Here is a 14,141-nt window from a genome sequence, read left to right on the forward strand (position 1 = left end):
CCCCGCCAAGCCATGCATGGCATTCTAGGTATCTTGACCCTCCGCCAAGGTCTGTGCTGCTTTGCGGTGAAGACTTGTAGCTTTAAGAAAAATGATTTATTCACCTATTTACACCTTCAGTCTGCATGGAGGGAGTTCAAATCTTGCAGCACGGTCGTCTCAAGCAGGGCTTATTCCCCACGGCAGTGCAGCTGGACTGGGAGTCCAAGGCATCACAAACACCCTGCCTTCAGCCAGCCTGCCCAAGATGGATCTCAGTCTTTTTTCCTCTCCCCTCTTCTTCCCAACACAACTTACTAAAGAATCTCTTTTCCTGTTACTTCACATCCAGTTACCTTGGTAACCTTCTGTCTGCCCAGGCCCAAGAATTCCTCTCAGATGGGTCATCAACACCTTTCATCATTTTAATGCCTCTATTCCAGGTGAGGCCCAGGCTTGGAAAGGAAACTTAGCCTGTCTTTTTCCACTGGCCTGTAATCTTCCCTTCAATACTCCAATTAATCAAAATCCTACCATTTAATAATTTCTAGGGTTTAGAGGATTCCTCCCCCCCCCCAACTTAGAACACTATTATTACTGAATTGCTTTCCAGGCAATGTACAAATTACAAAAAAAACCAGCTTTAACTCTGTTAAAAACAACACAGAAAATGACAACAGATACATTTATAAACCATGTGAAGCGGACATCCATGGCAGAGACCCATTCATCTGGCTGGGAAAGCCTGTCGGAACAAAAATGTCCTCAGTTGTTTGCAGAAGCAACAGAGAGCAGGGACCTGTTGTGTATCTCAACAGGGATGCTGTTCCGCAGAACAGGGGCAGCCACATTAAAGGCCCTGCTCTCCTGAGCTAACTGTGGAGCATGTAAGAATCATAAAATTGTAGAGTTGGAAGGGACCCTGGGAGTTATCTAGTCCAGGCCCCCTACAATGCAAGAATCTCAATTAAAGCACCTGGGACACATGGCCATCCAAGCTCTGCTTAGAAACCTACAAGGAAGGAGAGTCCAAAACATTCCAAGGGAGTCCGTTCCCCTGTCAAACAGGTCATCAGGGTTAGAATATTCTGGAGGGGAATGCTCTTCTGGAGAAATGCCTGGGATGTGGTTTTCCAGAGATGTCCGGAATGTGAACCTGTTCTCTTCTGCTGACCATTTGGAGTGGCCTAGTGGGCGGGGGAGAGGAGAGTCAAAGTGGGGTAATTGAAGCCAAAACGTAGAGATGGATCCCAGTTGGACGCTGCTTCTCGGGAGGCCTGGCCTTCTGTTCCTCCAACATTCAACCATTTCCCCAAATCCCTTCCCATCCTGAAATCGACTTGCGCTGTGATGAGCAACAGAGTCATTAAAACAGAGCTGTTTGCTCTGTGGATGATGGTCTCCACTGCTGACTCAGGATGCTACCACAAGGTGGCAGCCGACCACCATGAATTAAAGGAACAGAGGCAATGGGGAATAGGCAGCCATAGCAAATTAATGGCATAGTTTGAACGGTGACTTAAGGCTGCTCAATAGCCAGTCCCTCTGTCCCTCCAAGAAATGCTGGGAGCTGTAGTCATGCCCCTCATTGGCCCTGCTCCATATCCTCCTCCTGGCTGGAATGTGCCCTTGAGCTGTGATGGGGCTGCTTGCTGGAGTGGATGGATGGAGAGGGGAAATTTCTTTCATTTGCATGGTTGCAATGGGTAGATAAGCATTGGATCTGTTGCACCGCTCACCTTTGCTTCTGGGTCCACCCGTTGCTGACAGGTGACTCACAATAGCCTGAGAGCTGGTACAGAGCTGTCCTGATGGTGGCTTACTTGGAGTCAGGCCATTGGTCCATCTAGCTCAATATTGTCTACACTGGCTGGCTGCCCCCAGAAGGTTGCCCCCGAGAGGTGTACACACACACACACACACCTCGCCTGTGAGAAGGGGAACACAAAGATGCATATCCTTGGTTGTGCTCGATAAAAAAATGCTTCTCCACTCCTGCACTGAAGCATAATTTAGCTTGATGAGAGCAAGTTGGTGTGAGCTGCAGTCTCCCTATGGCCATAGCTGAAAGTGGTTCGGAAGCTTTCACTTGCAGTTTCAGCTAGCCATGGTTTACTGCGTTGTCCCAATCCTGAAAGGTACTGAACGTTAACTATGATTTGTCGAAACAAGCTAGGTTCATATCAACTAGGTCAACTTGTTTCGGGCATAGTTAAGTCGGGTTTGGACAACACAAAAGCTGGCCTTAACTCAAACTGGAAGTTTATGAAGTTCCCCCAGCTGAGCAGAAGTGAGGGGAAGGGAGTGTTAAAGCTGGACACTTGCTGCAGCTGATACTTGTCACAGTAAACTGTGGTTTAGCACAGGGATGGGGAACCTATGGCCCTCTAGATGTTGTTGGACTCCCAGCTCCCAACAAGTCCCACCAGCTTGGCCATTGGTTGGGGATGATGGGAGTTGTAGCCCTGCAGTACCTGGAGGGCCACAGGTTTCCCCATCCCTAGTCTGGATGGGTGGACAAACGGCCTCACCTGGTGCAAGGCAGTTTCCTTACCTTACCTTTGTGTCACCTTGACTTTGGCAGAGTCAGAGACAATACTGGCGGATGTTGCCTTGGACCTCCTCCACCTGGTTATGGTGGATCACTGGAGCTGGCTGTGCACGGAGAACATGCAGAAGGTCCTGCAACTGCTCTTTGGGAGCCTGGTCCAGAGGTAAGTCATGCGACTGGAGGAGGAGGATTTGAACTCGGTGCTGAGAGTGGTCAGGCCATTCAGCTCTCTGTAGGCTTTGCCTGTAGAACAGGAGTGGGGCTGCCATCATCCCTGATGGCTGGAACACATGGGGACTTGGAGTCCAACAACAGCTGGGGGTGCAGAAGGTTCTCCACCCCTTGCCTACGCATTTCTGCATTATATAGTAGAGTCCTCTCCACAAAGTCAGCTATTTCGACCAGGCATATGGAACCCAGGCTCTTCCAGGTGTTACTGGAGTACAGCTCTGATTGTTGGCCATGATAGTTGGATCTGGCAAGAGCCCAGCATCAACCGAAAGGCCACAGGTTGCCCATCCCTGCTGATAAGAGTCAGATGCGCACTGTTAGCCGGCCATGAATCTCCATCCAGGAGTAATCATAGCTTTATGAAAGAGACTTCAGCCTGGTCTACTTCACAGGGTTGTTGTGAGAATATAGACAGGGAAGAGAAGCACATATGCCACCTTGAGCTCTGTAGAGGAAAGGAGAAATAAAAATGTAAGGAATAATAAAAGAGACTGATGTTTAAGAAAACCTTTCTCGGTTGTTAAAGTTCTTAAATTACAGTGGTACCTCGGGTTACGTACACTTCAGGTTACATATGCTTCAGGTTACAGACTCCGCTAACCCAGAAATAGTGCTTCAGGTTAAGAACTTTGCTTCAGGATGAGAGCAGAAATCGCGCTCTGGCAGCGCAGCAGCAGCAGGAGGCCCCATTAGGTAAAGTGGTGCTTCAGGTTAAGAGCAGTTTCAGGTTAAGTACGGACCTCCGGAACAAGTTAAGTTCTTAACCTGAGGTACCACTTTACACAGATTCTTAAGTGTGATGCAGGCCATCTTGTTCCAGTCTGTACAGATTAAGTAAATTCAAGCACACTTGTGATGGAATGACAGTCTGAATTGAATGTAAGCAGTACTTAACCCGAGGTACCACTGTATAAGCAACCACACCTTGTCCCGATGCTGAAAAGATCTGAGTTTAGAAGCCCTTGGGAGAGAATTCCATCAAAGTGAGAGACCCTACAGAGAAGGCCTTTTCCCCAGATGAAACATCCCTGCCCTAAGGTATCTGACCTAGCTATGGATGATGGGAGTTGTGGTCCAAAAGCAGCTGGAGAAGCACGTTTGGGAAGCACTGGTGCCGGCAGTACTGAGCTGGACGGACCGATAGTCTGGCGCAGGAACATAAGCTGCATTTTCCTGTGTGCATTCACTGGATCAATCAACACAAGCTTTAGTTGATTCACCTACTGTTTGGGCCTTGGGCGCTGGACCATCTCTGGTGCTCAGCGACCCACCAGCCCTCCTCCTGCAGCAGACAGCCCCAGAGGACAACTGTCTGGGGTAGACGAAGGACAGCGTGTTAGCGGTCTGGCTTATTTGAGCTCCTTTGAGGCGTAGGTTGCCAAGAACCGCAGAGGTCAAGGGGATGCTGACAGGTGCTGGAATGCCCGTTTTCTTTTTAAAGAAAATCGGGTCAGGAAGAGTGAGTCGCATCTCCTAAATGGGCTTCTTAAAAGTAGATGGACCAGGCTGGAAACTGATACCCAGAGAGAGACGAGGCACAAGGGCTTTGAGAGGAATGTCATTGCCTGCTAATACGCTGGGTAGCCTGGGGCTCAGGTCATGTGGACTTGGTATTTATTTATTTTTTAAGAGAGAAGGAGTCACACGCTAAGTTCCTGCCTCGGCTTGGAATCCCAAGGGGGGCTCAGCAGAGAAAATGTCCCATGCGAGGCCGTATTAGGCGAGGAACTGCAAAGCCAGCAGCCTTTGGTTTCTGCAGCTGCGAAACGGGTCGGGAGCAGGGTGGCACATTTTCCAGCATGGTTTGGGTGCTCAACTTGGGTGCTTTTTGCAGCATGGTTTGGGTGCCCACCAGCACCTCTGCTTTTCACCTGCAACATGGAACTTGAATGATAGGAGGGTTGCAGAGGGAAGGGTGTGCGTGAAAAGGCAGGGATGGAATTTTGCCGCAGTTCCCACTTGTTGCTTATAGAGCGCCTCAGAATCTTCCAGGCTCTCTCCGCAAGAAAGTTTTGAACAGGTGAGACACTCTGTTCACAGTCTGAAGAGAAGAAGGTGGCAGGACGCTGGGAGGGGGCTTTGATACAGAGAGATGTTCAGAACAGGCTCGGGTGAGAAGGGTATCTTGGCGGGTATTGTGCGTGAGTCAAGGCAGGAGGATTGCTGCGGCTTCTCTCAGGAACTCGCCGCAACTTGGAGACCTTTCGAACTGAGCTGTAATTTTTTTTAAGCCTTCGATGATAACCTCTCTACCCGAAAGCTGCAGCTGATGCCTCATACAACAGTGCAGTCATACCTCAGGTTGAATGTGCTTCAGGTTGAGCGCTTTTGGGTTGCGCTCTGTGACAACCCAGAAGTAACGGAGTGTGTTACTTCCGGTTTTCGCCACTTGTGCATGCGCAGACACTCAAAATGATGTCGCCCGCATGCTTGGAAGCGGCAAAATGCGACCTGTGCATGCGCAGACGTGCCATCGCATCTTATGTTCTATTCAGGATGTGAACGGGGCTCTGGAACGGATCCCATTCGCATCCCGAGGTACCACTGTATATAAATGAAGAAATAACAAAACAAAACCCATGATAGGCCCTGGCATTGAATGACGACACCCTCTTGCCCTGCAGGGAACATTTTCTATCCTACATTTTTTCCCCCTCCAAGGATTTCAAGGTAGCATATGTAGTTCCCCATCTCATCATTTAATCCCCACGACAACCCTGTGAGGTAGACCAAGCCGGGAAGCAGTGACTGGACCCCCCAAGGTCATTCCCAGTGAGCTTTGTGGCCGAGTGGGGGATTTGAACTCCGGTCTCTCAGGTCCTAGTCCTCATTTAACCCCCACAACAACCCTGTGAGGTAGGCTAGGCTGGGAGGCAGCAACTGGCCCCCCAGGTCATAACAGTGAGGGGGATTCGAACCCAGGTCCTAGTCTGGCACCCCAACCCACGGCACCACCAGCACCGTCTCTCTCACTTCTCACTTTCGTCTTCCTTCCCAATGTTGGGAAGGGAATCTTGCCTTCTAAATTTCTCCCGGTGATTAGTTTTGTGTCGGTGGCCGAGGGAGAAGCAAACCAGATGCCCGAAAAAGGTATTGCTCAGGAAGGCAAGCAGCCCCCACCCCTGCCCAAAGCGTGTGTTAGGCTGATCCAATTATGCAACGGTGGAACGAGCCTTTTTTTGGTGGCTGGACGGGGAGATGGGGGTGGGGGTCGGCCAAGAGATGAGATCATCCGGAGCTGAGAAAAGATTCCCCGCTTGGGTGGTCTCTTAAACTCAGCCCGTAAACAAATCCCTTTGGGACCAATGCAGGCATTTCAGTACTACGGCTAGCAAAGCATGTTTGTGTAAGAATCTGCTGTAAAAAGAGCAGCCGAGGGGGGGGGGGAGCAAAGCAAGCTTGGAATCATGAGAATTGTCGAGCGGGAAGGGACCCCAGAGGGTCATCTAGAGCAGCCCCCCGCAATGCAGGAATTGCACCTTTAGAACTCCTGTGGGGTCCCCTCCCCACACAACAGTTTGCCCCTTTTTCTTCCTTCCTGGAAGTCAGTGGCAACTATGGATGTGCTAGCAAGACACCATTGGGGTGCGTGAGTGGGCTAAGCCTCCTGAATAGCTCAATTGGTTAGAGCGTGGTGCTGATATCTCCAGGGCTGCAGGTTTGATCCCTGTATGGGGCAGCTGGATATTCCTGCATTGCAAGAGGTTGCACTTGATCAGTGTTTCCCCAACTTGGGTCTCCAGCTGTTTTTGAACTACAATTCCCATCATCCCTTACCGCTGGTCCTGCTAGCTAGGGAGGATGGGAGTTGTAGTCCCAAAACAGCTGGGGACCCAAGTTTGGGGAATACTTGTGCTGGCAGTTTGGAAAACACCAGAGTAGATGATCCTGAGGGTTCTATCCAACTCTACTATCCTATGATCCTGACAGTTAAGATACAAACCCTCTTTTCATGGTGCAGCCCCTTCATCTGCATAAACCCACCCCTCAATCTGCATATCTTTTACCCTGGATTCCACGTCTGGGATGCAGTGCTGGGAATGCATGTGATGCACACGCTCCCAGTGGCAGCCGGCGTTGCATTCCCCCCAAATGTGCTTGGACTCCCAATATGCATCAGTTCCAGCCAGCATGACTATAGGAACATAAGGAGCCTGGCTGCTGGATCAGACCAGTGGCCCATTGGCCCAGCATCCTGCTCTCACAGCGGCCGATCAGATGCCCACTGGGGAGGCAGAGTATAGCCATTGTGGCTAGTAGCCATCAATAGCCTTAACCTCCAGGCCCAGGGTTTGAATGTGCCCCCAAACCTCCCTCTCTGGTCCTCTCTTGCTTGGTCCTGCTTCATGTCCTCCTTGAGTGTTTCTGCCTGCCTGGAATGTGTCCTTGGACTCCAGTAAGGTTTCTTGCTTCTATGGATTAGAGCAACGTTTCCCAAACTTGTGTCTCCAGCTGTTGTTGGACTACAACTCCCATTGTCCCTAGCTAGCAGGACCAGTGGTCAGGGATGATGGGAACTGTAGTCCCAAAACAGCTGGAGACCCAAGATTGGGAACACTGGATTATAGAAGGTAGAAAGGTGTGTAGCAGTGTCTGTAAAAACGTGACTATTGTACAGAGGTAGAATTGGCACCGTTGCCCCAGCCACCTTTGCCTCTGGGCCCAATCCACCACCGGTCAGTGGCCCTCAGAAGATTGCCCTGAGAGGAGTACGGCCCTCTGGTTGACAAAAGGTTCCCTCTCCCTGGTGCAGAAAGTGAGAGCATTATCCTTCTCCGCTAGCGTTTTGTAGAATATTTTTCTCTTTGCATTGGCGAAAGGACTGATAGTTTTGGGAAGGGCGGGGGGCTGAAATTCAAGGACTTTGAGAGAGAGCTGCCTGCGAAGGAGGAACGAGCAACAGCGTGTCCTGGCTATTAATGGCTTTTGGTGTCATTAGGTGAGAGGACAGTGAGCATCCCAGCTATCTTGATCCCTTTCTTTGATCCTGTGAGTCAGCGGTGGGATAAAAATACGGCGCGAGACATCTGCACCCTGCCCTCAGGCTGTCCTCTTTGGCACTGGATGCTAGTGTGTCAGAGGGACAGGTAACGCTAGCCCGTCAGTTGGTGTCGAGCACCAAGACAAAATGATGTTTTTGGCCCGCCTGGCTTCTGCCAAAGCAGACCTGTTGGGATGGACAGAATCACAGAGTTGCAGAGGATTGTCTAGTCCAAACTCCCTGCAATGCAGGAATCTTTTTCCCAATGTGGGGCTTGAACCCTTGACCCTGAGATTAAGAATCTCAGGCTCTACCTACTGAGCTGCCCCACCTTTCGTTGAGGTGGTATGTGGATTCCCACGTGGATGAATCCAGACCCATAGAATGCAGCCCTGTGGAACTCGAGGGGCAGCCCACAGAAGCCCAACTGATAAAGCAGACCGAGACGTGATTTGGAGAGGGAGGAGGAATCATGGGTGGGGATATGTGTAAGTCTGCGAGGAACACGACACCAATTGGCAGATCTCTTTGAAGGCCAGAGATAGGGCTTTGGAGCTGAGGGCACGGCTCGGCCGCATCCCTTGGCACAATGCCTCCGCAGTCCTGCGAGGCGACTGCTCTTGAGAACTAGCCACTTTAAATAGGCTTCCCGGAAGAATAAACATTCCTGACAGGCTGTGGGGGGAAAGGCACTAATCCCATTTTTGGAGAATCTTGCTTGTGACTATCAGTTACATTTGCGCAGTCTGGAGGAGAGGGAGCGGAGCTCAGTGAGAGAGCATGTACCTGGACTTCAAAAGGGAGCCAGGTCCAGCCGCTGCCTTTTCCAGTTTAAAAAAACACACCACGTAGCTGGAGATGAGGAAGAGCATCTTCCAAAGATGATGGGGAGCCCTTGCCAATCAAAGCAGGCAGCACTAGAGCAGGTGGACAAAAAGCATCACCTGATAGAAGTCACTTTCTTAGATTCCATAGAATTGTAGACTCGGAAGGGACCCAAAGGGTCATCTTGGGTAGAAGGGGGGAAACCCCTGAGTATATTGCTTGATTGCCAGTTTCCAAGCTTTTCTGGATGCCCATAAAACCCTGGACCAAAGATAGCAAGGCAGATGTAGAATTGTAGAGTTGGAAGTGATCTAGCTGCATTGGAGGATGTTGGACCAGATGAGCCTTGGCGATCCTTAGATTCCATGGTTCTAATACAGTGATATGCAGCTGTCCCATACAGGGATCGAACCTGCAACCTTCTAGAGCCCTGGCATTGCCTTCTGTTGCAGTAGAAAGTTATGCTTTCATTGGAAGTATAATGAAAGTCCCCTGGGAACTTCTGTGTTGTTGTTGTTTTTCTGTTTCTCACAAATGAATTTGCTTTCTTTCCATTTTTGCTGGAAATTCTTTTTTGAAACCAAGAGCCTTTAAAGATGTTCCTGAGCAGGGTGGCAGCTGCATAGGTGGAGTGGAGTGTCTGGTAAAGGTAAAGGGACCCCTGACCATTAGGTCCAGTCATGGCCAACTCTGGGGTTGCAGCGCTCATCTCGCTTTACTGGCTGAGGGAGCCGGCGTACAGCTTCCGGGTCATGTGGCCAGCATGACTAAGCCGCTTCTGGCAAACCAGAGCAGTGCACGGAAACGCCATTTACCTTCCCGCTGGAGCGGTACCTATTTATCTACTTGCACTTTGACGTGCTTTCGAACTGCTAGATTGGCAAGAGCAGGGACTGAGCAACAGGGATTCAAAGGGATTCGAAGTCCTAGGCTCTGTGGTTTAACCCACAACACCACCCGCATCCTGGGGTGTCTGGAATTTAGCCCAAATAAATATAGGTGGTGGTGGGGAGAGAAATACCACCTTTTCTCCTCTGCAGGCTGCTCTTATGAGATCCCACCTGGGCTCTGCTTCTGCTGTTTGCAAGAGTTCCTTCGAGACAGGTTGCACCCTTTTTTGCAAGTCCACCTCCACGGTATCATTTGAGACCCACACTCTGCAAACTGTTAATCCAAAGATAAAGAGAGCGCCTCTCATCGCATCCTGGCTGTCTGCACTTTGGAAACCCGAGCCGGGCTTGAGTGGGGTGGCTTCTGGGACTGGGTGGGGGAGGGCTCGGAGGAGCACCGTGCTCTCTAAAGGGACGTTTAGGCACATGCACCGAGCGAGGTTGGTGTTGGGTTCCAGAGCGGGAGTTAAAATAAATGAGAAGCATCTTCAACTTGGTCACTGGCAAGTTGAGCATCACCTGGCCCTGCCCTGACTCCCTTCCCAAATTCCCACCCTGTGATCCTTTGGTGTGGCACGGGGCAGTATGCAGCCTTGGCACAGAGTGCTGCAAAGGACTTGCCTCTGTGCCTGCCCGCCTCTGCAGCTGTGGCACACAGACCTAAAACAGGCCTGGATACCACAGAGCCATCCTTTCCCCCCCTTCCAGCAAGGTTTTGTCTTCCTCAGTGGCCATGGTAGAAATCAGCACTTCACACCCACAAAACAGGGCTCAGTGTCCATCTCTACGATTCTACTTTGGCCAGGGCTCGTTCTCACAAAGTAGCAGGTGGGGAAGAAAATGAAGTTTCCCCGCTGCAGTCAGTGCTGGAGAAGTCCCCCATCAGGCAGACTCTTTTTTTTCCTGATCCGATTGATAGGGTTTTCTGCTCTCTCACACAGCAAACTTAACAGCTTTTATGGAGGTGGCAGAGTTAATCACAAACTGGTTAATAAGAGACCGCAAGAAACTAGCTTTGCAGGAGAAACAGGGGAACAGAATTGCTGGTCAAAAACCTCAAATGTTGCATATTTCCTTTACCTTTTCGCCTTTTCTCCTACCTTCATGCTGACTCTCTTTTCCCCACTCTAAGGGAGATGGGGCCTTAAGATAGAAACAGGCTCAGGCCTTGAATAATCCAAGGCCCTTACAGACCCCAAAACCATGCATTCTCTTTCCAAACAGATGAAATAGTAAAGTTTCATTTCCCCACTACTTCTTCGGGATGTGTCAAGGAAGTGTTGCCGTTGTACAGGCTGAAACTTACCTTTGCACCTTGGGAGTCAAGAGGGTGTGATTTCCAAATCAATGGATACAGTATCCAGACAACTTCTCATTTTATCATTGATATTCTTATTATTTTTTACCTTCAAGGAGCTCTAGGGGGGATTCATGGTTCTCCCCCTGCCTATTTTATCCTCGACCCTGCAAGGTAGGCTAGGCTGAGCGATGGGGACTTGATCCAAGGTCACCCAAATGTCCTTCACAGCTGAACAGGGATCTGAGCCAGAGTATCCCAGGTCCTAATCTGACGTTTTAACCCCTGCACTGCGCTGGCTCACATTTTGGCCAATTTGAATTCTGCATTTCACAGAAGAAAAGGATTCTGGCAGGCAGGCAGGCATTTTTTATTCCACCTTTCCCTCCAGGGTTCTCTCCCCTCATTTACACACCCAACAGCAACCATGTAAGGTACGGTAGGCCAAGAGGCAATGACCAGCCCAAGGTTACGCCTAGGTCAAGTGGGGGATTTGAACCCTGGTCCCTTTCTCAGGCCCTACTCTTGACACTTTAACCCAGTGCTTCTGAAACTTTGAGTCCCCAGCTGTTGCTGGACTACAGCTCCCATCTTCCCTGACCACTGGTCCTGCTAGCTAGAGATGATGAGGGTGGTAGTCCAGCAACAGCTGGGGACCCAAGTTTCAGAAGCGCTGCTCTAACCACTACACTGCCACTGGCTGTCTTAAAGGGGAGATATGTGCCCCTTTTTCAGCTTCTACTGACATGGAAATTCCCACTTCTAGGCACAAGAGGGCACTGCTGGCTACCTTTCCCCCTTCCTTCTCCTCTTCCTCCAGCCGCTGGTTCTAGTTCAGAAGAAGGAGATGTACCAGCGATGCAGCTCAGAGCATCAGAAGTGAGGTGCAACCGGAGACTTTAAAAAGAGGCTGCCGGCATGTTTCGCCAGCCGACTCTGGGAAGGAGCGAGCGGACGCTGCTCCACTTCCAGTTCACCCAGTGGTTGGGCTTGGCTTAGTCTTGCTCACTTTGTCTTGGAAGTGGATCATGCCAGCCCTGAGAGCTGCTATTACTGCTTAAGAGATGTTGCTTTGGATCCTACAGGCTTTGTAGGATACAGGAACGCCCCACGCCCCTTTTCTTCTCCTTTTGCATCAATACTGGCTTGAGAAGTAAGGATCAGGGCCGTTTCCGCCCCAAGCAGCTGCTCTGCATAAGAACGGCAAGCTGGATCAGGCCCATGGCCCTTCTAGTCCAGCATTTTGTCCTCACAGGGGCCACTGAGATGCCTGTAGAATACCTGCAACATGAAATTGCCTAATCCTGTTTTGAAGCCTTCCAAGTTGGTGGCCATCACTGCCTCCTGAGGAAGCGAGTTCCGTAGTTTAACTCTGCATGGAGAAGAAGTAGACTCATAGAATTTTACAGCTGGAAGGGAACCCTGAGAGTCACCTAGTCCAACCCCTTGCAATGCAGGAATCTCAGCTGAAGCATCCAAGACGGATGGGCCACTCAACCTCTGCTTAAAAGCCTCCAATGAAGGAGAGTCCATCACCTCCCAAGGGAGACAATTCCACTGCCTAACACAATTGTCAGAAAGTTCTTCCTGATGTTTAGTTGGAATCTCCTTTCTTGTAACTTGAATCATCTGCCTTGAAATCTTCCGGCATTGGAAGATGAATCCAAACCGAGCTGCTTTTACTCGGCTTCTTTTCAAATCCCCATGAAAGGTTAATTGTGACTCAGTCGCACCCTTGAGTTTGGCAGGAACTGAGTCCAGCTCGTTGAATTCTGGGTCCAGCCCTATCTGCCATGCCACTCAAAGGTTCGGGAAAGTTTGTTCCAATTCCGAGACTTTTCCAAAGGCAAACGCGAAAGGGAAAATGATACCAAACCCGGCCCACTAACAGAAATAGGGTGTTTCCTCCACCCAAATACACCCGCTATCTTCAAGTTGCAACCTAAAATCCCAAGACTTGGAGAGGAAGCAAGCACGTTCCCTGCAGGGGGAAAAGGTTATGCAGATTCATGATCCTAACCATGCGAACGGTTTTGATTTATGGAACCCAATTTACTGGCTTTTAATCATTAAGTGCATTGTTAGGGGCAGCGTGCATTGTTACTTTGTCATTTTATAGGGCAATTTTATTAGACTGTGGACACAGGCTCTGCAGGAACTTGGCAGTGGAATGAGAACCATTTGTTCAAGTCCACCACCAATGCTGGGACAGATGCTCCATCCAAAATACAGACTAGCACAGCATTGGAACTGTCAGAAGGGGGAACGAAAAGAATGAGATTAAGGGGGAATAGGGATTGTAGCCATCCCCACCCCCCATTTTTGAACCCTTCTCACATGTACGCTTTATGCATGCCCTCTGTGTGGTGTAGTGGTTAAGAGCAGTGGACTCGTAATCTGGTGAACCAGGTTCACGTTCCCACTCCTCCACATGCAGCTGCTGGGTGACCTTGGGCTAGTCACACTTCTCTGAAGTCTCAACCTCACTCACCTCACAGAAGGTTTGCTGTGGGGAGGAAGGGAAAGGAGATTGTGAGCCGCTTTGGGACTCCTTAAGGGGAGTGAAAGGCGGGATATCAAATCCAAAATCCAAATCCAAACTCTGCTGGTCTGCCCATAGTTGGGCCCAAGTGTGGCTGGGAGGGGAGAGATGCACTTGAATTGCAGGGGGTTTGACTAGATGCCACCTTGGCTGTGCCTTCCAACATGGTGATTTGAAGACTCTCACCCTGAAGCACAGGGACATTGTAGCTGTCAGGACTGGAGCCTGTAGTACAACCTTTCCCAAATGGGTGCCCTCCAGGTATTACTGGACTCCCAGCTCCCATCAACCCCAGCCAGCATGGCCAATAGTCAGGGACAATGGGAGCTGTAGTCCAAAAAGGCCATCAGGTTGGAGAAGGCTGCTGTACCTGGTCTTGAACTCGTGGGGATGGGCTACAGCACAGTGGTAGAACATCTGCTTTGCATGCAGAAGGTCCCAGATTCAGTCCCCAGTAGCATCTCCAGGTAGGGCTGGAAGAGACTCCCTACCTGAAACCCTGGAGAGCTGTTGTCAGTCCGTGTGGACAATACTGAGCTAAATGGATCAATACTTTGATCCATTTACTATGTTCCTACAAGGATTTCGCCTGTGTTCCACCATATATTTAAACCCTTGTGATACCACTTTAAACAGTTATGTCTTCCCCCAGAGAATTCTGGCAACCTTTAAGGGTGCTCAGAGTTGTTAGGAGAACTCTTTCTTCTCACCCCAGAGCTACAGTTCCCACCGTGCTTTAACCTTCAATCCCTCCTCCCAGGGAACTCTGGGAACGGTAACTCTTGAGAGGGGAACGGGGGCCTCCTAACAACTCTCAGCATCCTTAACAAACTCAGTCTCCCAGG

The 14,141-nt window shown here is 50.1% G+C and overlaps 1 protein-coding gene and 1 long non-coding RNA gene across 3 annotated transcripts in view; both read left to right on the forward strand.

The window, feature by feature from the left end:
* LOC310695334 overlaps nt 1-14,141 on the forward strand; it is a 524,598-nt gene that overhangs the window by 198,564 nt on the left and 311,893 nt on the right. The gene's annotated exons all lie outside the window — the stretch shown is intronic.
* The window catches only part of SNX19 (sorting nexin 19), a 38,238-nt gene that overhangs the window by 11,564 nt on the left and 12,533 nt on the right, over nt 1-14,141 (forward strand). Inside the window, exons 8-9 of one of the 2 annotated variants that reach the window (XR_014519960.1) lie at nt 2,564-3,300; nt 3,677-4,701. Coding sequence is in view for 1 of the 2 variants with exons in the window: in XM_083479212.1 (XP_083335338.1) it covers nt 2,564-2,693 (130 nt within the window). In the remaining variant the exon portion in view is untranslated. Of the gene's footprint in view, nt 1-2,563; nt 3,301-3,676; nt 4,702-14,141 lie in introns of those variants that run through there. The other variant, XM_083479212.1, reaches the window with a different exon arrangement.

The sequence above is a fragment of the Podarcis liolepis genome, assembly GCF_965112155.1.
Source record: "Podarcis liolepis genome assembly, chromosome: 16".
In the NCBI taxonomy this organism is placed as follows: domain Eukaryota; kingdom Metazoa; phylum Chordata; class Lepidosauria; order Squamata; family Lacertidae; genus Podarcis; species Podarcis liolepis.